We start from the raw sequence: 24988 nt of genomic DNA on the forward strand, positions 1-24988 counted from the left end.
TAGATCATCCAAAATTCTTTTAGCGGCATTTGGTGATCCACACTGGACTGATGACGTCCCACGGTGTCCAACGGTGTCCAACGGTGTCCAACGGTGTCCCACGGTGTCCCACGGTGTCCCACGGTGTCCCACGGTGTCCCACGGTGTCCCACGGCGTCCCACGGTGTCCAGCGGCGTCCAACGGCGTCCCACGTTGCAGTCCAGTTTAGATTATCCAAAATTCTCTTCGTGGCTTTTCGTAATCCAAACTGGACTGTATTAGCGTGGTTCTTAGCTTGGTATTGAATTATTGTGCAATGTTTGTACTTATGGATGTTGTAGTTTTCCAAAAGTTAATCAACTGCTTAATCTGCGAAAACGATTACATCTATCAGCACAAACATTGTACAATAATTCGGTACCGTACTGGCAACATTCTGTATCAAAGATACATTTGTCTAACTTGGAACGAAAGAATGGAAATGAAACTATTGAAACTTCATATACAAATTAGAGTCTTGCAGAAGAAGCATACGACTCGTTGTACTAAACTTATGAAAATATCGAAAAGTTATATACTCCAACGTTACCGCAATATGCTTCTTTTAAAAATGGGGAAACGGGAAGAAGCCTGAACAATCAGACAATGGAAGAAAAATCATTTGGGTATCTAGCATACATATTTAATATGCTATGAAATGTTCATATATGTAATTGAAATGTACTTTCTGCAAATTGATAAATTTGAAACAAACTCATTTACTTGATTTGGTATATGAAAGAAACTGGTATCTTTAAAACGAGAACATTTTATACATGGAAAATAAACTACTAATAATGGTTAATTATAGATCAAATTACTATTGATTAAATTTTAGCAAATATAGAGAATCATTTGTATCTTTTTAATCGAAACTAGGGTTACGTTGAAAACCCAGTGTTTTAAGTAATTGAATTTAATCTGAATAAAAAATTCAATATGAAATTCGAATATTTATAAAATTCTACATTACTGTTAAAAGATTGAAAATATCGCGGTCGAAAAAATGTTAAAAGTTATGGTTCTAAGAACGAACAATCACCAGGACTAGTTCCAATTTCAATGAATTAAATTTTAAAAAATATTTTAAGCCTTCATACCAACATTAAGATATTTCATTATAATTCCTTGTTGCGCATGAAATCGCTCACAGATTCATATGTGTAAATATATATATATATATATATTATACATTCGTAATAAAGTTCTGTATTTTAGCAGTCATGGTAACGTTAACGCTGACAAAAAAATATGTCTTATAGCAGTATTTTCAGTAATAAAAGCGGAAATAAGGGGCGCTGAAAAGGAAACAAAGCAGCAGCCAGAAGGGCTACTAAAATTCAATCGTCTTCCACTCTATATAAACCCGATCAACACGACGAGAGTGGAACTGAATATTTTTATTTCGCAACACTAATTTACTACTAATATTTATGAAGCAGAAAATTCTCAAAATCAAACGCGATGAGTGCTTCGTTATATCTGCAATATCAATTAATCTACTATTAAAAAAAAAAAAAAAAGAAAAGTCTGAAAATTCCCGATATTTGATACGCAACGCTAATAAGTATAAATCTATGCACTCGTATTTAAGCAATACGCAACACTAATAGCGAGAGATCGAAGTGCAACCATTTAAGAGGTTGCTGATGAACGATCACACTTGCACAGCTCTTGCAGCTGTGCGTGTGAACCAGGAACAGTGTCCGACAAATGCAGTCGGAGGGTTTGGGCATTTTGTAAACGCAACTCTAGTGAACAAAACGCGATCATTCATTATCGCAACGCTAAAGGGAAAAATTAATAGAACTCGCGATGGACCAATATCGCAACGCTAACTTTTATAGTGAATTTAATAAAAATTACTATTTACTATCTAAAAAAGCTACTTTAAATATTATGGTATTGCTACTTGCAATACTATAAAATTAATTGAAAACTAACACTTTTATAATCTAATTTTAAACAATAGAAAACAGGAAAAATTCTAAAAATTGCAAAAGACAATCGCGATATCGTAATTCGCAACTCTAAAGCAAACGCGATTATCATTTTATCGCAACTCTAATTCAAACCGTAATCATTTTCTCGCCACACTAATGAAAAGCCGCGATGTTATTTCGTAACTCTAATACAACCCGTAATTAATTTGTCGCAACACTAATAAAAAAAATCGCGAGTGGAGGGCTGACATATCGCAGTGCAACCATGTAGGAGGTTGCCGATGAATGGTCACACTTGTACAGCTCTTGCAGCTGTACGTGTGATCCAGGAACAGTGTCCGACAATTGCAGTCGGAGGGTTTGGGCAGTTTATGAACGCAACTCTACTCAACAAAACGCGATCATTCATTATCGCAACGCTAACAGGAAAAATTAGCAGAACTCGCGATGGAACAATATCGCAACTCTAACTCTTATAGTGAATTTAATAAAAATTACTATTTACTATCTAAAAAAGCTACTTTAAATATTATAGTATTGCTGCTTGCAATACTATAAAATTAATTGAAAACTAACACTTTTATAATCGAATTTTAAACAATAGAAAACAGGAAAAATTCTAAAAATTGCAAAAGACAATCGCGATATCGTAATTCGCAACTCTAAAGCAAACGCGGTTATCATTTTATCGCAACTATAATTCAAACCGTAATCATTTTCTCGCCACACTAATGAAAAGCCGCGATGTTATTTCGCAACTCTAATACAACCCGTAATTAATTTGTCGCAACACTAATAAGAAAAATCACGATTTGCCCAATGGGACGATGGACCGATATATACATCGGCCAAAAAAGCAAACTACTACTACTACTACTACTACTACTACTACAAATACTAAAATCGAGCATAGTGACAAAGTAGTAACAATAATGACTTCCCATGCTCTGGATGACCCAGAGGATGGGCAGCCATTAGTAGTTGCCCTCTTGAGTGGCAGTTTGCCGGGCCTCTTCGGCTTATAGCCTCTTCTTTCTTCGGGCGCAATGCCCGCTGAAACTTAAATCTAAGCTCGAGACTTCTAAATCGCAAACAAAAAAAAAACTTACCAAGGTAAAATAAAAATATAAACCGCGGAAGCTGATTGAAGTGCACATGGACTGACCAACGATCACAGCAGTGATGGTTGCTCACTCGCATGTGCGTGCTCGAGCAATAAACGTTCGTTTCGACCCATTCGCGACCGCGACCGCGAAATTCGAAAAATCGAAAGGCAAAACCAGAGACGAGTGCATGCTCTACTCGTGCCAGTTTCACCGTCGATTTTTCAAATTAGATTTCCAGAAACAGGTTGGTCACACGAAAACGCGCCTACCCGACCAGAGACTGTGCCAACCTGCCCGGCCCTACCTACTTATAATTAACAGACATACCAGAAAGTATACTACCTATCCTACCTAGCGCTATATTTAAAAATGGCAAAACAGGCACACCAACACACTCGCTCCACGGTTCTCACACAAACGCTCGGGCGCAAAGGTCCTACACTAGAGAGGACGTCCCGGGACGCCTCCGACACCCGAGCTTAACACACACCATGCACACTCTAAGGTACGTACCGTTTTCCTGAAATCGACTGACGAAGGCTAGTGACCATTGCGTAAAACGTGATAAAACACGTCTGAGGAAATGATATCGTTAAAATAAATGTAAGTAAACTTGGTATTATAATTGTAATTTACGGCAATATTTAAAGCGTGGTTACACTTAATCGCGTGGGCGATATTATCACAAATTGTGATTGTATCGAGACGTAAATTGAATCGATATATGTTTCGACATTTTTAATATTTGATGTTTTAACGAATGAAAAAAAGCGACGCAGTTCCACGGCCTAACAACACACACATAACGTGGAAAATACGTCGTGCACGGTACACTAACACATCGTCAGTCGCTGACAAATTAACATTACTTAATTCTAGATCATCGTGCCCAGTGTCTTTCTCCCATTCAAGTAGCACCTGGGCACGTGAATGAGATCCTGACAATGGGCACGGAAAGGGTTAAACCTGAAAATCCTGATCTAAAAGAAATGATTAGTTTGTGTAATTTTTATTTAACGGACTAACGTTCTTTGATTTTATATTTTACTACTTCGTATCTGATTAAATCTACTTTATTAATTTAATAGTAACTAAGTAACTCTACTTTATTAATTTAATAAATCAGAACAAAACTTTAATATTGCAAAAAGGTAGCGTTAATTGAAAAAGACTGAGACTCGATCAAATGGAATAATTGGCTCTAAATATATTACTAAGAAAGAAGTAATCTCAGGCGATCTCTTTATCAAAGCACATACTCGAAAGTGCAGAAGCAGTGTTCAAAATTATTGCTTTGATTAAAAAATCTGCCTGTCGCGAAGTGTCTTCTTGTACGTAAAATTTCACACATTCTTGTACGGGAAAAAATGAATTTTGACTCATATTTTAAATTCTAACCGAAATGAAATAAACGAACGTGACTTGATATTGTCACCATTAATTCATTGCTTAAAATCAAGTATGTTTATGTTAAACAGGTATATTCGTGTACATATTTGCCATTTGCAAATATTTATACGGAATATTAACATGCATATTTATAAATAACACGAATATATTCTCAAGTGTATATGTTTAACCTAATTATTAAAAAACTAATTATTATAATCGCGCTGTGCAAGAAGACCTATCCTAAACTAATAAATTAAAAAAAAAATGTTACTACTCACGGGTATAAGAAATACCCGCGGTCACTATGCTCGCAACAAAATTCTACGTAATACAACCGGTCACCCGTGCCGATTCGGACCTTTCATCCTACGACATGATTGAGTGACCGGAGGAACAAAAATGCATGCGACTCACCGTTCGACGCGGAGAAACAGAGGACGTACCATGGATGCTGCGCCAGCGAATATCATCAGGGAGACTAACATCAGGCAGGAACCGTGTAAAGTCCAGTGGTGGAAATGGCGGTTGTTTAAGGGCGGGGGGGGGGGGGTTGAGGAAGAAGCGAAACGTCGTTTCGACAATTTTCTTCTTTTTCCTATCGAACGTTTATTTAGAAAATACTGCTATTTTTTTACGCTTAAAAATTATTATTAAGAAATTGGAACAAGTTTGAAAAATATTATTTAGTTGAAAATTGTGAGATATTTTTCGATAGCAAACAAATGCTCATGAATAACGTGAATGCAATGCAATCGTTTGCAAGAATTATATTGTTCGCAATTAGAATATATACTGTGAATTTTCGTTATTAGAATACGAAATATACATTCCAATAATACACTACAGTCGCGTGTTTTAAATAATGGAAAATATTTGCAAGAATTCAAAAGTCCGCCACTAAATATATTTAAAGAATACTGTGCAAACGCGCGCGAAACCTTGTTTCGAGGTATTTGAATCTACCTGTTACTAATTTGCAAGTTTATGACGTTATAACTCAATTTGAAACAATAAGATAATTCGTTAAAAATTGGCTTGAAATAAGAGAATGATTTCATACATCGGGATCTTTCAGAAGAATCAATGGGCTCGCGCGACGCACTCCTGTGCACAAAATAACCGCAAGATTCAGTGGAAAAAAAGAATAGATTTTTATATCTCGTTCCAAGTCAGATAAGTATCATTGTACAGAATGGCCTCAGAATGGATTCGACATAGCCAAGACATATCCCACGGACATCCCACGGTGTCCCACGGTGTTCCACGGTGTCCCACGGTGTCCAACTACGGTCCCACGGCGTCCAACGTTGTACGTTGTCCAACGTTGTCCAACAACGGTGTTGTCCCACGTGCGGTGTCCAACGTTGCAGTCCAGTGTAGATCATCCAAAATTCTTTTCGCGACATTTGGTGACCCACACTGGACCGACGATGTCCCACGTTGCAGTCCAGTGTAGATCATCCAAAATTCTTTTCGCGGCATTTGGTGACCCACACTGGACCGACGGTGTCCCACGTTGCAGTCCAGTGTAGATCATCCAAAATTCTTTTCGCGGCATTTGGTGACCCACACTGGACCGACGATGTCCCACGTTGCAGTCCAGTGTAGATCATCCAAAATTCTTTTCGCGGCATTTGGTGACCCACACTGGACCGACGATGTCCCACGTTGCAGTCCAGTGTAGATCATCCAAAATTCTTTTCGCGGCATTTGGTGACCCACACTGGACCGACGACGTCCCACGTTGCAGTCCAGTGCAGATCATCCAAAATTCTTTTAGCGGCATTTGGTGACCCACACTGGACCGACGATGTCCCACGTTGCAGTCCAGTGTAGATCATCCAAAATTCTTTTAGCGGCATTTGGTGACCCACACTGGACCGACGATGTCCCACGATGCAGTCCAATGTAGATCATCCAAAATTCTTTTAGCGGCATTTGGTGATCCACACTGGACCGATGACGTCCCACGGTGTCCAACGATGTCCCACGGTGCAGTCCAGTCTAGATCATCCAAAATTCTCTTAGAGGCTTTTGGTGATCCAAACTGGACTGTTGCGTAGTTCTTGGCTTGGCATCGTTTTCCAAAAATTAATCACTTGATTAATCTTTGAAAAAGGATGCCAATTACCAGGTCTCACCACGAGGAGGTGACTACGCACGAGACCCGCCCATGAATTATTCAACATTATGCATCGGTCTCGACATTCAACCTATAGGCAAGAATGTCGAGTTCTGACTCTACTTGATCATGGGCCTGCGTAAAGAGATAGTTATTTCGTGGTCTGACCGCGAAACACCTATCTCCTACGCAGCAGTTACACGAATCTTTACAAACGCAAAACGACGCAATATCTATCTCCCACGCAACGCAACATTCATCTCCCATACAACGCTTACATCGATCAGTACAAACATCGTACAATAATTCGCAACCCTGTCCGCAACATTCCGTATCAAAGACACATTTGTCTAGCTTGGAACGAAAGAAAAGAAATGGGGCTACTTTGGAAAAGGAGCCCCAACAATCAGACGATGAAAGAAAAACCGCGGCGCGCCCGGAACGAACGAGATCGCGGTCACTCGAAAGAACTAACAAACCTACATGACGTACGCCCGTGCACTAGATAACCCTAAGGTTCAGCGGAAAGCCCAAGAATTGACCGTAACTCGATTCCTGTTTCGCCGTTCGAAACTTACACGAGTCGCGGTCGATGGCGCCGACCGATGATGCCAGTGAATCACGGGTAATTCAGCCGAGGATCCAGCACATAGGCCAGCAACTTAACACACTCCAACTGAACATGTGGAACCCGGGGATGGACCGCTGAACAGGATTACGAAGGCAAGAGGCCTCAACTGAACAGTGGGGTCCACTCACGGGGAGGGACCGCTGAACAGGATTACGAAGGCATTGACCTCAACTGAACAGTGGGGTCCACTCCCGCGGGGCCGAACAGAATTACGGAGGACGTGAAATTGCAGGTCCCTGACCGAGTACCGAAGTACCAATCGGACAGGACTGCAGATCCACGACTGAATCCCCAATAGATTCACAAGCATCACCGGCGCGACGACAACTCCCACGATCCGATGCGAACGTCGAGCAGTCGTCGAGCAGTCAGCAAGACAGAGGTGTCCTTGGGGCGACTTACGAATCCAAAGAGTTGTCCAGTGCACGTTGACCCGCACGTACCCGGAATACGCGCGAGCGAGTACGTCACGCTACGGTTCGAAAGAACTGAGCGACCGTGAACCGATAAATCGTGGGAATCATTTTTCCAGTGTGGTAAGCAAGGGGATCACGAGAGACGAGATTTTTATTTTTCGTCCCAAGATAGATAAGTATTTTTGTACAGAATGAGCTTACAATGCACATAACATAGGTATCTATCTTATGATTAATTAAGGCTAAAACGCTCGCATCCCACGGTGTCCCGCGATGTCCCACGGTGTCCCGCGATGTCCCACGATGTCCCACGGCGCCCCCGCGGGGGGATATTAGTCCGGTCTAGATCACCAAAACTATTTTGGATGATCAAGACCAGACTATATTCAAGTAGTTTTTAGCTTGATATCGTTTCTCAAATAATAATACTAATATTCAAAATAGTACTTGGTGTATTATTATTTGGGAAACGGTACCAATTACCGGGACCCACCACGAGGAGGTAACTACGCTCGGGTCCCATTTACATAAACAGTTTTTAAGCATTGGAAGCAGAGATGTAAAATTATTTTATAATAAAACGACATTGTTTGTGCCCGGAGTTTATTTGTTCTTACATTACTTGTAATCTAACGGTCTCGATACTCCGAGGCAAAATAACATGATTTGAAATGTTCTCTGACTCATGTGCAGCTACAGATAAGATGTGGTTGCCTTCGGTTAAATTGTACTCGCTTCCTTGATTCCATGAATATGGTGTGTTGTTTCCTTGGTTTTGAGCAGATGTGGAAAATTACATCTTAAAATTACACTCTGTGTTACCACTGGTTTTATACGAAATAGTGAAATGAGAAATTAAATACTGTATTTAAAATTAAAAAATAATGCTATATAGAAATAAAATAGCACTTCGAAGACTTGATAGATTCTGTTAATAAAATAAAACAAAATAAATCATTAATGCACTCACTACGAATTGATGGTATTGATTTAAATCAATGAATGTAGAGTTACTTCCGATTAACGGTACAACTGTTATAAATTAAGAGCATCATCACTTTGAATTAATGGGAGAATGTGGTTATAAATTATTGGTATAACTGTTAAGAATTAATGGAGTAATTGTTTTAGATTAATGGCTTAAATGTTACAAATTAATGGCTCAGATGATATAAATTATTAGTTTAAATGTTATAAATTAATAGCTTAAATTTTATAAATTAATGGCTTAAATGTTATAAATTAATAGTTTAAATGTTAGAAATTAATGGTGTAATTGTATAAAATAATAGCACAAATGTTAAAAATTAGTGGTTTAAATGTTATAAATTAATGGCTTAAATGTATAAAATAACAGTTCAAATATTGTAAATTAGTGGCTTAAATGTTGTAAATTGATAGCTTAAATGCTATAAATTAATAGTTTAAATGTTATAAATTAATAGCATAAATGTTATAAATAATTGCTTAAATGTTATAAATTAATAGTTTAAATGTTATAAATTAATAGCTTAAGTGTTGTAAATTAATGGTTTAGACGTTATAAATTACTGGTTGCAATGTTGTTATTTGATATTTTTTTTTATTTACCTTATATTTAAATTCTTCTTCGATGTTCACTCTCCGGAATTTCAGGCACAAAAGAGCTCGCGCGCGACTTCCGTGTTCCTTATATACCTTGACAAGGTGTCGAGATGTCAATCAAATGGCAACGATTTTTTAACATAGCAGGAGACGGTTTTTCCATTATAATAAAGTCAAATTGAACGATTTCTTAATTTTTATCGTAAATTGGCGACTTCAACGATTTAATACGATATCCATTTTTATCATTTTAATAGTTTCTGCAAACTAAGACTAAATTCACACTTCTTTAATACTAGTTTTCGACTATCAATTAGTTTGGACAGAATTCTCTTAGAGACTTTTGGTGATCCAAACTGGACTGTTGCGTAGTTCTTGGCTTGGTATCGTTTTCCAGAGATTAATCAACTGATTAATTTTTGGAAAACGATGCCAATTACCAGGTCTCACCACAAGGAGGTAACTACGCTCGGGCCCCATTTATGTGAAGAGTTTTTAAGCATCGGAAGCAGGAGATGTAAAATTATTTTACAGCAAAGAAGTAGCGCGTATTGAATTTTATTAATCATTAGTTGCCGAATTGTTATGATTTGTTAATTGTTAAGTGTGAGTTGTGATTCCAATTTATAGTAATTCTGATGATTATATAATATTGTTATAAATTAAAATTATAATTGTTAAAAATTAATCGAGTAATAGTTTTAGGTTAATAATAAAATGCTATAAATATCGCAATTACTATAAATTATTAGCTCAATTGTTACAAATTAATAATTTAATTGTGAAGAATTAATATATCAAATGTTGTTAACTAATAGTTTAAATCTTGTAGAGTAACAGTTTAAATATTATAAAGCAATAGTTTAAATATTATAAATTAAAAGCTTAAATGTTATAAAATAATAGTTTAAATGTTGTAGATTGTTGGTTTAAATGTTATAAATTAATGACTTAAATGTTATAAAGTAATAGTTTAAATGTTGTTGAGTAATGGTTTAAATGTCATAAATTAATGGCTTAAATGTTATGTTCTTGTTTCGCAATGATAACTTATTATTAATATTTATGAAGCAGAAAATTTTCAAAATCGAACGCAAAGGGTGCTTCGTTATATCTGCAATATCAATTAACCTACCATTTAAAGAAAAAAAAGAAGAAATTCTGAAAATACCCGAAATTTGATACGCAACGCTAATAAATATAAATCTATGCACTCATATTTAAAAAATACGTAATGCCAATAGCAAGAGATCACAGTGCAACCATTTAGGAGGTTGCCGACAAACGATCACAATTGTACAGCTCATGTAGCTGTATTGTGCGATGAAGGAACAATGTCCCACAAATGCAGTCGGAGGTTTGGGCGTTTTATAAACGCAACTCTATTTAATAAAACGCGATCATTCATTATCGCAACGCTAAGGGGAAAAATTAGTAGAAATTGCGATGGAATAATATCGCAACGCTAACTCTTAAAATGAATTTAATGAAAATTAATATTTACTATATGAAAAAGCTACTTCAAATATTCTGATATTGCAAATTGCAATACTTAAAATTAATTGAAAACTAACATATTTATAATCTAATTTTAAACAATAGAAAACAGGATAAATTCTGATACATACAATTTTCTAGAAAGTTCTAAAAATTCATAATAAAAATTGCAAAAGATAATCGCGATAACGTAATTCGCAACTCTAAAGCAAACGCGATTATATTATCGCAACTCTAATTCAAACCGTAAATAATCTCTCTCGACACTAATAAGAAAAATCGCACTCCTCTGCACAAAATAACCGCAAGATTCAGTAGAAAAAAAGAATAGATTTTTATATTTTGTTCCAAGTCAGATACGTATCATTGTACAGAATGGGCTCAGAATGGATTTGAAAGTCAAGACATATCCAGCGATGTCCAACGGTGTCCAACGTTGTCCAACGATGTCCCACGTTGCAGTCCAGTCTAGATCATCCAAAATTCTTTTCGCGGCTTTTGGTAACCCAAACTGAACTGGTGCGTAGTTTTTAGCTTGGTTACCAGATCTCACCACGAGGAGGTGACTACGCAGGAGACCAGCTCATGAGTTATTTATGGTTAACACACCTTCGCGACTTATCTTTGTACACGAGATGATCTCAAGATCCAGCGGAAAGCCCAAGGATTGACCGTAACTCGAATATCTGTTTGGCCGTTCGAAACTTTCACAAGGCAAAGCCCCAACGGAACGAGTGGGGTCCACCCCTACAGGGTCACTCGAACCGAATTACAGCTTAAATGTTGTATATTAATGGTTTAAATGTTATATTTAAATTCGTAATTAAGTTGCTAATAAGTAAACAAAGGTTTTTTGTCCATCTGCACGTTACGAAGGTTCAAACGAAAATGAGCTCACGCGCGAGTCGGATGTTCTTTATATGCATGACGATTAACCGTTGACAAGATTACAGATGATTGGTCGAAAGGTGACAATGCAAAATATTCTGATGTCATGAAAATTGATTTTTCCATTATAACACAATCAAATTTAATTACTTCGAAATTTTTATTGTAAATTGACCCCTCCAACAATTTATTACAATAATCAGTTTTATAATTTTTATATTTTTTACCAGCTAAAATTAAAATTACACTCAAGGTACTATTTTTTCATTTAGAACTGTGTCAATCTATATTAAATGCCAGTTTATGAAAAGAATAATTTTATTATAATAACAAAACGTGAAAGTGACCAGTGGGCAAGAATGATCATTCATCCCAAAGGGGAAAGGATTTATACGATAGTTTATATTGCATAATAATTGCAGACTTTTCCGGATACTTTCACAAGATTTTAAATTATTATATTTTACAACAATTTATAAATATTCTTAACTTAATTCTAAGCATATACCATCGTTCATTAGTTAATTATTAAATATATAAATTTAATATGATTTCACACCTACAACTGTATTTTACTTTTTACAACTACAGTATAATATAAGCACATATCCTCGTTTTCCAAAAAGGTATCTATCAGATTCTGTGTAGCGTGTTTTTTTGTGTCTATCTGATACTGATTTCATTCCTGTAATATCAAATTTTTCGAATTATGCAGCATCTAAAGACCTAAGACTTCATTATTATATAAATGCTACAGTAAATACATCGACGTATCAATACTTTTTCTAGCCACTGTCCATAATCTTATCGTGCAATCTTATCAATCTAGTTGAAATCATTGAAACGAACTTTTCTTAAAATTCATCTATGAATTAAAAAGACACAGTGGTAAATCTACGAAATTTCAAGAAAAACTTACTTGCATCTATAATATTTTAATGATCACTAACGTCCGTTGACTGTTTTGCAGGATGATCGGTGCAATGCCTGCGGTGGCAGTTCGCCACGAACGTAAACGACAGGAAAAAAGATTAAAACGTCCTAGTCAGCTTTACCTAGGGGGCCAATGGATGCCACCGCCTCAAGGCTCACCGCCTACCCCCAGTCCTCATGGCCACAACAACCACCTGGAACCTTTACCCGAGTTGTATCTCTGTGGCAAGGTAATTTTTTTGCTTAACGTACAAACATACAAACATATGTACGTACGTACATTACCGTGATGGATATCGTCGCGCTAACGTGACTATTTATTGATCTCAACTGACCATACGCTACGCATCATGGGTACGCTTTATTACAACACGAACGTTCGATTTCTGTGTTCTTGAATTATTCCGCTGTGTAGAATTTATGTGTGCCTGTGTGCCATTTATAGATTTGCATATCTTCTTATAACACATACTTCAACGACTTGGCAAAACACTCGAATCACTGAAATTCAAGAATCAAAGTGATCGATTCTATTTTCTGAAATTTTTATGTTGAAAGAAATTGCTTAGAAATGAAGGTGATCGACTCTGTAATATTTACGACCAATCAAATATTTCTGAATATATTTAAAGAAATGGAATCTAAAGAGAAATTTGTATGATTCATAAAATGTTATAAAACGAATTTTTCTCTAGATATTACACGCGTATATTTTTATGCTTATAAATTTTCCATAAATGCCTGCAAATCGATAATTGGTATTTATTTTTTCGAAAATAAAAATACATTTAATCTCGATAGAACTGAACAGTTTACTCTCTACGTGGATTAAGTAATGTTCTAAATAGATTTTGTGGTTTAGAAGAGTTCTATGTTTTGTTAGAACTTAACTTTGTTAGAAATTAAGCATCGAACAGCGAAAATCGTTTTGAGATTAATATTATAGTATGCATTGACAATATAAGTATGATTAAGAGATTAATTAAAAGAGTCCTTGATAGAGATTATATATAGATTTTGATAGACTTACCAGATGCACGACGTCAGTTACATAATACAGTGGATTGAAAGCTCAAGAAACAACAGAGTTACTACTATCCATTAAAATCTTGCACAAAATTTACCGATTACGTTATACACCTAAATATTTACGACTAAAATATTGATATAATAAAACGTTGTAATAGAAAAAATAACATATAATAATATAAAAAAAATATAAAAATATAATGTTTTGATATGTCCTTGAAATAATAATTATTGAAATTTTTGAAAATATTTAAAATTATTAAAGGATGTTGTTTTAATAGAATTAATTAAATGATTAGAAATAGAAGAATATTTTACACTTGTTGTCACGAAACGTTGCATACTTCACTCATCCGTTTAATTTTCCAATTTTTACATTAGTTTAACAATTCCTCATGCTTCTCTATATAAATTCATATTCGCATAGTCAAATACAAATGACCACAACTAAAATATTTAAAAAACACGAAACAAATACAAGAATTAAAATGTAAAATCATGATTGTGTTAGCAAAATGCATAATTAATTCGAAAATGTACATAGAGCTTACGACACACTTATTGCAAATGTACATTTAGTAAAACAATAATATGCAATATGATTAATGAATGGTCTTAGACATTGTTATAATGAATAATTGATTGCTCAAATACTTTGGTATTGTCCACGAATCGTACGTTTGCAGTAAACAATCGTAAAAAAGAAACAACTGCTACATGCATTTTCAGACTCGTTTCTGCTAACATAGTTCTCAAATAGTTTGTACTATACGTTATATGTACGTAACATGTTCATAAACAATTTCTATATACGTTCAAATACTTTCGCAAGCCACTGTACAAGGGGTAATGTATTTTAAAAACTGAATATATGTCATAACGTGTTTTGTATATTAATATATATGCGTAAGAAGTTTCTGTAAGTGTTCAAATGCTTTCGTGATCCGCTGTATGAGCCGTAACATATCTTAAAATATAACAGAAATAACGTATAGAGCATTTTAATTGTGAAAAGCAACGCAGATCATCAGAATTATCCTATAACAGAGAATCATTCGAGAGAAACACTTGCAAGATGATGAATAATTTATACCTTGCACGTGGAATCACCACCAGATGATTCCTATGACAGTTAGACGTAGCAAATGATTTAACAAGGACATCGTCGTTTACAGATATCGGGGCTACACGCGGTGGTGGCGTGCCTGTTGTTAGGCGCAGTGGTGCTAGTCGTTGGTCTAGTCCAACTTGCCCCGGGTGCGACGACCACCGACCATAGACTCGCTTTACTCATAGCGGGCAGCATTCTGCTTCTCCTAGGTGAGCCATTTTTTCTCAGCCCATGAAAGCGTATCAAAGAAACTGAATTTCTGCCAGAACGATCCGGTGTGCTCGTGACGAATGTTCACCAGAGAATAATATAAGAGAATAATGGGTCAAGGAAATACATTCATCTCAACTGCAAGGCATATGTAAAGAGAAGAATAAATTCCCAAGCATGTTGTAACTTCAGTTGTAATCTTGTATAGTTAAAATGATTTTATGGAATTTAAGTATATTCCAGCGAAATTAATTACATCTGAAATTGGCGTTTCTTTTCAAGCCTTCTGGAAGCGAAATTTTTTAGTCTGTGGAAACAAAGAATTTATTATTAATAATAGAAACACACTTTTTCTGATATTTTTATAAAGGAGATGTAAGTTCACTAATTGACCCAAGACTCATTAACATCAATTATATTTGTCGGTTAGTTGGTTAATAACGATTTACTACGGTGATACATCGAGCGTGAAAGAGACAAGCATAATAATACGGAGAATTTCAAATTTGTGTAATTTTCGTTTATTTTTAATATAGGTATACGTAAAGGAATAATATGTTTTAGAGAAGAATTTTGGAAAACGAAATAAATTATTTTTATATAGTAGCGCTAACGGAAAGCAAAGCAAAATTATACACAAATCCCTGGTTTCATAGATCTAATACGTTAATTTCAAGTATTAACTGCTGTTATATGTGTATTTTATAACGATTTAATTTCATTGTACAAACAGACGTATAGTATTTTCAACATAAAATATCATATTGGAAAATATAATTCCATTGAGTAATTAGGCCACATTTTTCCGCAGTTGAATACTCTCAAATAGGATCTATTATCTATCATGTAAGTTGATTTCAAGTAATTAGGCTACATATCTGTGGTAGAATGATGACGCTTTCAACACATAACATTTCGACTCATTATACTGCATAGTCAATTTCATCGAGTAATACATTAATAACGAGCGTAGGGATAATATTTTCAACAGAATATTTAATTATATATTTAATTATGTATTCTCAACAGGATATGTAATTCCATTGACTAATTGGATTACATCTACAGTTAAAATGCGACATTTTCAAAAGAACATATCACGGTAACATGATTTCATCAAATAATTCGAATGTACATGTTTTTTAACAAAAATGTAATATTTGTAACAAAATATTGATTTAAGATTTTACCATTCACTTATTACGAATTTATTATACAATACTACAGTTTGTAATTAAAATATTAATGAATATTCGTAAGATGGTAAATCAAGGAAATATGTTTCGTGTTATTTCTTTATTTGAATATCTTTCATATTGGACACATCTAATTGAAAAATGATAATTTAATAAAATGAAATGAAAAGGAAATGATACGAAGAAAAACAATTTTTAATGCATTCTCCTTTTAAATTTTGCAAATTCGTACCTTGCATCTCGTCGTGCAGCTCGTTCTATTGCAGCTCTGAATTCTGTAACTTTTGAACTTTAGAACCACCAAGTTTATGCTTGGAAACTTGCGAACTGAATAGACTCAATCATACTAAATACTAACACGTCTTTGCAAAATTTCAAGCGTTTGTTAACCAGTATTTATGTTCGTTGCAAATGCTTAAATAACGATTCAAACTTGTATAATATACTAGACAGTTACAGTTACAGTTACAGTATACCAAACACTGTTCTCAAATCTCACATAGGAAAATAAGGAACGAATGAAGTTATTTAAAATATCGTGATATTTTGTCTTTTTCATTTTATTGTTTCTGAGGTGAATAAGTCGTGATAGGTGCTAAAGAATCATTCGAGTATGGTTAACAATATATTTATTAACAAGCAGCTATTTACGTTTCGCGGTTATAAGTTAGACTTCTAGGCGATGCGTTACGATAGTGATTCAAATTCGGATGATGATTGCTCAACTATCGACTTTCGGCTAACGACTATGGACTATCGACTGTTGACTGGAGACTATCTACTGACAACTCGAGACTCGGCTGTCGGCTACAGAGGAAAACTATGATGGGGCGTGTCTAAGGATACGAGATCATCGAATTCGTCGAAGAAAATCTTCGTTAGGAAAGTGAGGGAAATAGACGTTGCTGTTAATTGGTTGATCTCTAGATCGGCGGTTGAGGAAAGTTGCTAACCGCTCTCGAGAGAAAGTTGCTAACATTATAACGTTAATATTGCTAAGTTGAAGTATCGTACCTAAGAAAAAACATATTTCTCGTATTTTTCTATAATAGGAAATCCCAAGGTTTATACCGGGTCCTTAAGCTAGATAGAAAATGTGCTATAGAAATATTTCGACGTCTGGCAATCATCTTGTCCGAAGGATAGGGTCTTCGTGTAGCGGTCCACGAGACAGAAACCGTTAGAAAGTTTACTGCCGAGTGCCGCTACATTTCTTCTAACCATTTCATATCAATAGATATAGTATACTGATTAATAGAAGAATAAAAATGAGATATTCTAAAATTATGTCCCTCTGTTTAACGCTCGTACTTGAAACAGATCCAACTTTTATTAAAAGTTCTATTAATATTTTGCTTTCAGAAAAAGTTTCCAACGATATTAAACGTTTATCATGATCGTCTTCTGAGATTATATTATTAAATCTCCTACACAAAAATGTAGGAAAAGCGAAATGCTTCTGATGAAATATTCACGTTCTTTTATTTATTGAAATTTTAATAAAATATTCCGAATGCTTCGTTACTGAAATAATGGAATTCGCGTATAAACTCGTTTTATTTATTCTATAGTTAGTAATGAGATATTATACAAGACAATGCCGAGGTAATAAGAAGCAGTTTGGAAAGAACTTTCTCTTCTTCAGAGATTTTATGACAAAATCATATTACTGTGAGCTATTCATTCAGAGTAATCAAGTTAATGTCGTTTAACATTGTGGTGGGAATAGAAGTGATAGCTGTTCTTTGACTTAGCTAAAAGGAACACCTTCAAGGATGCAAATATCCTCCGTATAAAACGTTAAATACATTTATCGTCACGAATTTATACAATCTTGCAGCGGAAATGTTTAACGAAGTTCTTTAAACAAAAAATTAATTTTATTATAAGTACGCTGAAAATGTTTACAAACACATCTGAGCTTTAAATATGCTTGCATATATATAAAAATTGCGTGAGTTTCACAGACGAAATAGAATAATTTCATTAAAATTTCCTCAAAAAGTATAATTCGCAACAAAACAACAAATAACAAAAAAGGAATAAAAATTAGCTGAATTTTCTCTGAATAAGGTCCAAAATTGTCTTGTATCCTTTTGCACTTTTATTCGCTCGAAAAATTTTTACAAAATTAATTCGTGAACATTTTCAACGGCTTATTAAAAGTACTTACTGTATTTAGGTCGATTCAAACTTTTTTCAACAAACATTTCCAGTTTTCCATAGGATTGATCATCCTTTTCCCAACTGTTTTTAACGAGCTATTAGAAATCCATGTACGTATAAGTGAATAGGAAATTCTGGTAGAAGAAAGTCACTTTGAAAGAAATTTAAATGAAACATTGAGAGCGAAAGTGGACTATGCCACGTTTTTTCTGAATTGTGAGTTTATTAATTTGTTCCAAGAAAAGTGGGAAAATTTATTTTTTCCAAATCAAACCCAAATAATATAGCGAAATTAATTGTTGCGCTGAATATCTTGTACTTGTCTATCTATTTTTAAACATTTTTCAAAAGTATTTATAAAAGTAAAATTAAAATAGAAAAATTTTTTAAAGTAAAAGAATTAAAAGGAGAAATTAAAATGTCGAATATTATTACGAAAAAGAAGCATATAATTACATAACGAACATTATTCGATATTCTTGTACTCGAATGTTTCTTGTCACATACGTTTAAGTGCAGATCGATTGAATGCAATAGCAAGAATCTCCATAACATTTGCATGAACGATAAAGTTGACCGATGAAATTCACATGCATCAATATTATCAACACGAGGCCATACTCGTAAACTTAGCAACAGATAAAGCGGTTGCTTCGGAATTAAATTGTCAAAGTACGCTGCATAGAGTATTAATTACACAGTATAAACGCGAGATATATTGACGTGTAGTCCAAAATTTATAGTACAAATTTTGATCGAATTTTCGTTACACTAAACTAATTACATTCCAGCCTATGAAAATTACCGCAACGTAAACCAGTAAAGCTCATTTTCATCGTCAAAGTTCCGTTAAATTAGCAAATCTAAATTTTATGTATATTATTGAAAATATATGTCGGATCACGATTCGAATTTTGGGCGCGCGACGACTCTTCATGTGGACTAGCCATCGTTTCACAAAGCCGAGATTTTATTTACACGTATATACAGGTCTATCACTAAGCTTAACAAATAATAAGTACAACTAATAATAAGTCTAACAAACACTAAGCCTAATGAATAATACGATCTACGAATAATTAAATTAAATAACACTATTAGCAATGTTTGAGTTCAAACGAATCCACGGTCACCGGGATAACTCCTTACTAAGCGAAACTAACTTAGACGCAAATGCGATCGTCGAAAATGCTCGATGTATCACTCTCCAAGGCAATCGCAAGAATGCCAGCCTCGTGGAGATTTTTCTTCCTGTACGATTGTATTTTGTTTTCTATACCCGTTTGGAAGCATCGAGAAGGTTCCAAACGCCGTTGCTAGGCACACTCGTTGGAAGCATCGAGAAAGTTCCAAACGCCGTTGCTAGGCAGTTTCTGCCTGGAGTTTTGATTACTAATATAATGTACGTCCCATTGCATCGGCACCTCCGAGGCAACATCACACGTGGCTAGGCCCGCTCTCGAGGCCGCATGCCGCCACAACCACATTTCTCGGAAAACACATACAACCACTCCAGACCTCCGTTAGATAAAACATCCATCCCGTGACCGTGGCTACGTTCAGCGACCGATTGTCACCTCGAACCCAATCTCGCTTATTACAAATCTTAAGCAATTACAACTATAATACAATCTAGGCTAAGGTACTAGAGGATGTTCCGAAAACTTCCAAGGAAAGGCTTCGGCTTTCCTTTCATCTCCGACATATATATATCAGATCAACATGTATAATCAAATAACTCATTTTAAAAATGAAATGGTTTATATTTGAAAATTTTGTTGAAAAGATTTATAGATTGTTATAGATATTTGAAATATAGAATATATAAGTATATAAAGATATAAGAAGAGTAATTTAAATTTATAATTTAAATTTAACTTAGACATTATTTTCTCGAGTCACTTAAATACCAAAGAAGTTTCTTTACGTGTGTCGAGAACGAAAATGCGGTGGTAGATCAAGCCGTCCTCGTTCGCCGCGCTACGGACGGCCGGTCCCGTTTTCCCGATTTCCATGTACACGGTGAGGTGCAATTTCTCGCGCGTTCGTCGTACGTCGCATGATAGAAGCATAAACCGCCTTGCCGTGACGAGCTTCGGGATCGCAAACGGCGGCGGTATTTCGCGCAGGAGCATGGTCGCCGGCGATCCCCGATGGTCAACGCGTTTATTTGCGCCTGTATCTGCATCATCTGTTCCCTGAGCGCGTTGATGGCGGCAACCGTGACATCGTTTACTCCGCCGCCGTATGTCGTTGGCTTACCTACTGCCGTGGTTCGGTCTGTGCTGACCGCAACAACCTGTCCTAGTTCCGGGCGTATTTCATGGATGCTGTCGGCGATCGTGGTCAGAGTTTCGGGCCTCTTATCCTGGACGGAGGCTAGGACGCGCTGCACGTGCACCGGGAGTCGGCCTTCCCAGGGAGCCCGGATGAGTTCGTCCGATGTTGCAGGGGTGGCGAGGCTTTTCGGGTCCCGGTAAAATCGAGAAGACGTCCTGTCGCCTAGTTGTTCGCTTTCTATTATTTTACGTAGGCGTCGGGCGTCTGACTCGCCCAGCCTCTTAATGAGTTCCTTTTTGAGGAACTCGTACTGCCCGCTCTCCGGTGGATTGGCTAAGATGTCGCGGATGAGTCGCACATACGGTTTATCGATGTTCGCGATGACGGCATTATATTTGGCCACTTCACTCGTAATCCGGGCGTGTTTGAACCGTGCCTCTAACACATTAAACCACAGCTCTGCATCATCCGCCCAGAACGATGGTATGGGGAGATGAGCGTTTACAGCGTCCACGTTAAAGAGCTCGTTTTTGTCGGTACTCGTCATCTCGAAAGCTCTAATACTCGCGGAGTTCGAAATCTTATCGGCACTCTCCCGGTTATCTCTATCACTTTGATCACGTCGGGGTCACCAATTTGTAGGAGGTCGAATGATGAGATTAATAATAGGTGAAATCATTAATGTATTTAAAATTGTCAGTACAATGTCCTAGTCGCGAAATCGTGTGTGTAACGTCGTTTGGTCGCAGGTTATAATAATCTGTTTGCGATCGCGTCTGTTTATTTATAGTAGTCGGGGTCAAGTCGGAAGATTCAAATTTGTCTTTGTTTTACGGTTACATGTAGCGGCGACGTTGTTTTGCTCGGAGTTTGTTTATTCTTACATTATACGTAACCTAACGAACTTCATACTCCGAAGCAAAACAATAACATGATTTCGAACGAATTCTAACTCTTGTGCCGCTACACGTGTATTATACGTGCAACGTATTCACAGTGGACGATCTCAGTATTTATCAGGCGCTCAGTAACTTGTATTCTTTCGTGTAAATATAAAATGTATTGAAATAACAAATAAAATCTCTGATTAACAAATACAACTTTTAAATGAAATCTCTATGAAATGAACAAATAAAATAGTTAAATTGATACTTTATCATCGTTATTTATGTAACGAGTATGTCATATTTTAATTCTTTCGAATTTTGTAATTTTTTGAATTCATCGTTCACATTGTAAATTCAGTAATACTTGTCCCTAAGAAGCTATTTATATTAATAATAACATAAGATATGGAGTAAAACAGAAACTAGGAATATTATTTAGTATCAACTTTTATGATTAAAATCACGAGCAGCAGAAAATATGAGAAATAAATATCCACCATATAAAATAATTATATCACTATTATCACCATTACATCAATATCATTCGTACTTATTAAAGTTTAACGCTACAACTATCAGAATAGTCGAACTGACCAATCCATAATTTTTTATAAAGATCGTATATATATATATCGCGGTAGATTTTTAGAAATTGTTAATGATCATTCGTAAAGTAAATAGATAAAGACTTATCAGCTTATTTGTGTTTTTTTCATACTCCTGCTATTTTAGTGTCCGTAATTCGTTGTAAAATGTTACAATTTAGTATAGAATTAGTCTAGTTCTAGTCCGATACTTTTAGTGCTGATATTTCTAACAAAAAATAATGATAAAACTTAATAATCTTTTTAACAAATCCTAAAGATTCCTTTAAAGATTTGTTTATGAAAATTGTATAGTGTAATTACCAAATTACGAATCGATCAACGTTCATCAAGAAGAGTTTCGTTCTGGTTGATATTTGTAACGATTCCCCTTTTAAATTCCAAAATTAAACACCTACATTTCTCGAAGGTCGTAGTGAGTTACAAGCGAGTAGCTAATTTACAATTAGTTTAATAATCCTCAACGTTAAACGGTGAAACGATCCTATAAAATACCATCATATCGAAAACTCGATAATATCCAGGTATTATCCTCGCGTTATGTATAGCTTTCCTTTAACTGCATTTTGAGTCGCTAGTCGCTTGTTATAAAGTTTACATTTTAATCGCCAGTAGTTCCAACGTTAAACAGTCAAATTACCTCATAAAATATCATCGTAATAAATGTCCAACGATCATCCTTTGGATCCTAATGACCATTATGTACCCTTCCGTATTCCTCTCGTTCTTGATCCATTTCGTACAAGTTTCACATTTTAGTGATCAAAAAAAAAAAAAAAAAAAAATAGGAAAATACTAGTGTTAAATGGTAAAACGATCGCGTAAAGTATGGTAATGACTAACAAAACTCAATGTTTTTAGGTATCATACTAGCCGGTGTTAGATGCTACGTGTTGCACTGTGTGCCATTACCAAGCGAGTCGCCCGTAGCAACTCCACTTCCGCCTCCAGCTAACGATCAAGCTGGACTTCCACGAGGTACGCTGGACCTGCTGGTGGGCCATCAGAATCAACCAGAAACTGACGCGTTGATGCACACCGATCACCATCATGAACACCATTCCCATCATCATCACCACGGCAACCATAAGAAGAAGCGTAGCTCCCAAGGCTCTCACTCCGACGAAGCCTAATGATCGACGTCAGAGAAACCGGCTAATTAATTGGATCCGGTTAGTCGATGATGAAAGTACATCCGCTGATAGAGAGAAACTCCTCAGGCGTTCCAGACTTAAATTAGAAAGAGAAAGGAGAAAAGAATGGCGAAGATAAGGAGAGGGAGAATGAGGAGAGAAATTGGAAAACGTATAAATCGAAGCTTTTAAAAGGAAAGTAAAACGGAGAATAACCGTTGAAGACAGTCTATACATCGTGTACATTATACTCGATTCTTTTATCTTTTGTAACTTTCTATATATATATAATTATATATATATAATTATATAATATAAATATATATATATATATTATCGACATATAATGCGTAACGTGTACTCAGCTTGAATCGTCGCTGAAGAAAGTGCACTTTTCTATCCTGTATGCTGGGTGTTCGAGCTTTATCCGATCCACGATATCACTTCATTGGCCGTTGATATTTTACCTTTACGTAAACGAAATACAAACTGTTTGAAATGTTATGCTGTGTTTCGTGGCGAACCATTCTTTCGGTTACTTCTGAATGCAAACTGCGAAACGTTGAAGAATTCTACGTAGAGATAAGGAAATAGGACGGAGTAACTTTGTTATCGCACTTTCTCTGGTCAAAGTCAGTCGACACAAATCCTTGAGATATTGCGAACAAGTCTTTGTCTTTTTACGTGTACTTGAAGCCAGGAACATTTTGTTTAAAATTGCTATTTTGTTCATTCGAGCTCGAAATCGAAGAAAGAAGAACACTATGAATATCGATGTAAGATTCTTCTATATTACTTTATGATTTACGTACGTTTCAGGAGGTTCTATTTGACTCTATTACGACAATCAAGTTGTTTCTTATCTTTTTTTCAATCTGTTTCTTATTAGTTAGTTATTACTTATTAAATTTATGGAAGATAAGAATCGTTGTACGTTAAAACGTTCTCGTTTTAATTTTGCGCTAAAACGCGTTCTAAAATTCTACGAGTCTCTTTATTTATTGAAACGAGATTGACATACAGAAATTCGAAAATCGTAGAGCAACTAAAATTTTATGGGGATATTTCTCTAAGTTGTTGTTATTACACAGTGGAAGATGCTTAACATCGTCTAAGTGGATTTAACGTGAACGTAAGTGGATTTGGAACCTTCTTCAGGTTTCTGACAAGTAACCAACAGTTATGGTTCTTCTACGACGGCAGGAATAAATTGAAATACAGAGCGAACAGAAGAAAAGAAATTGCCAAACCGAACACCCTGCATTCAATCAAAAACAGTTCGTTATTACTATGAAAGACTAATTCCTTCTTCTCGAAAACCAAAGAAAGCTCTGTACAAAAAAAGAAAAAAAATAATAACAAACGTGTATACATAGAATAGATGCATTATATATATTAATATATATTTCTCATGCGACTAAATCGGAACGTTCTACGCACGAGCATAATGAGACAGAGGATAACAACTATGAATTATTGAAGACGCGCAAAGAAAAAGGAGAATCTCGAGAAATATTGGAATATCGTTAAAAGAGGAAGGACATTTCGTTCAAAGAAGAAAGAGGAAACGGGTAAAATTTGAATGAAAGAAATCTAATGAATTTAAGAAATCATCCGAGTAATGCTCTTAAATCTGATAGGAAGTATTAGGAAAAGTTGTTAAGTATAATTTTTACGTGCCAATCTAAAAGTGACAACTTCTATGTAGATGATTCAGTTGCATTTGTAGCAGCACGAAATGATTGTATCGTACCGTCTCGAGTATTCTCTTTTTGTAACGCTATGTTCCTCGGTAGCTTGGCATATGTGTTAATTATTATACATAACGCGCGCATGTGTG

General features: G+C 35.6%; 1 protein-coding gene across 1 annotated transcript in view; it reads left to right on the plus strand.

Annotated features, from left to right (window-relative positions):
• LOC117235033 overlaps nucleotides 1-23258 on the plus strand; it is a 99509-nt gene extending 76251 nt beyond the window's left edge. The window contains exons 2-4 of the mRNA XM_033496681.1: nucleotides 12569-12761; nucleotides 14736-14880; nucleotides 22877-23258. Of these exons, the coding sequence (XP_033352572.1) occupies nucleotides 12570-12761; nucleotides 14736-14880; nucleotides 22877-23148 (609 nt within the window). The 5' untranslated portion in view covers nucleotide 12569 and the 3' untranslated portion in view covers nucleotides 23149-23258. The remainder of the gene's footprint in view (nucleotides 1-12568; nucleotides 12762-14735; nucleotides 14881-22876) is intronic.
• The last annotated feature ends 1730 nt before the right edge of the window (nucleotides 23259-24988 follow it).

The sequence above is a fragment of the Bombus vosnesenskii genome, unplaced genomic scaffold (assembly GCF_011952255.1).
Source record: "Bombus vosnesenskii isolate JDL3184/JDL3185 unplaced genomic scaffold, Bvos_JDL3184-5_v1.1 scf7180000013314, whole genome shotgun sequence".
Lineage (NCBI taxonomy): Eukaryota > Metazoa > Arthropoda > Insecta > Hymenoptera > Apidae > Bombus > Bombus vosnesenskii.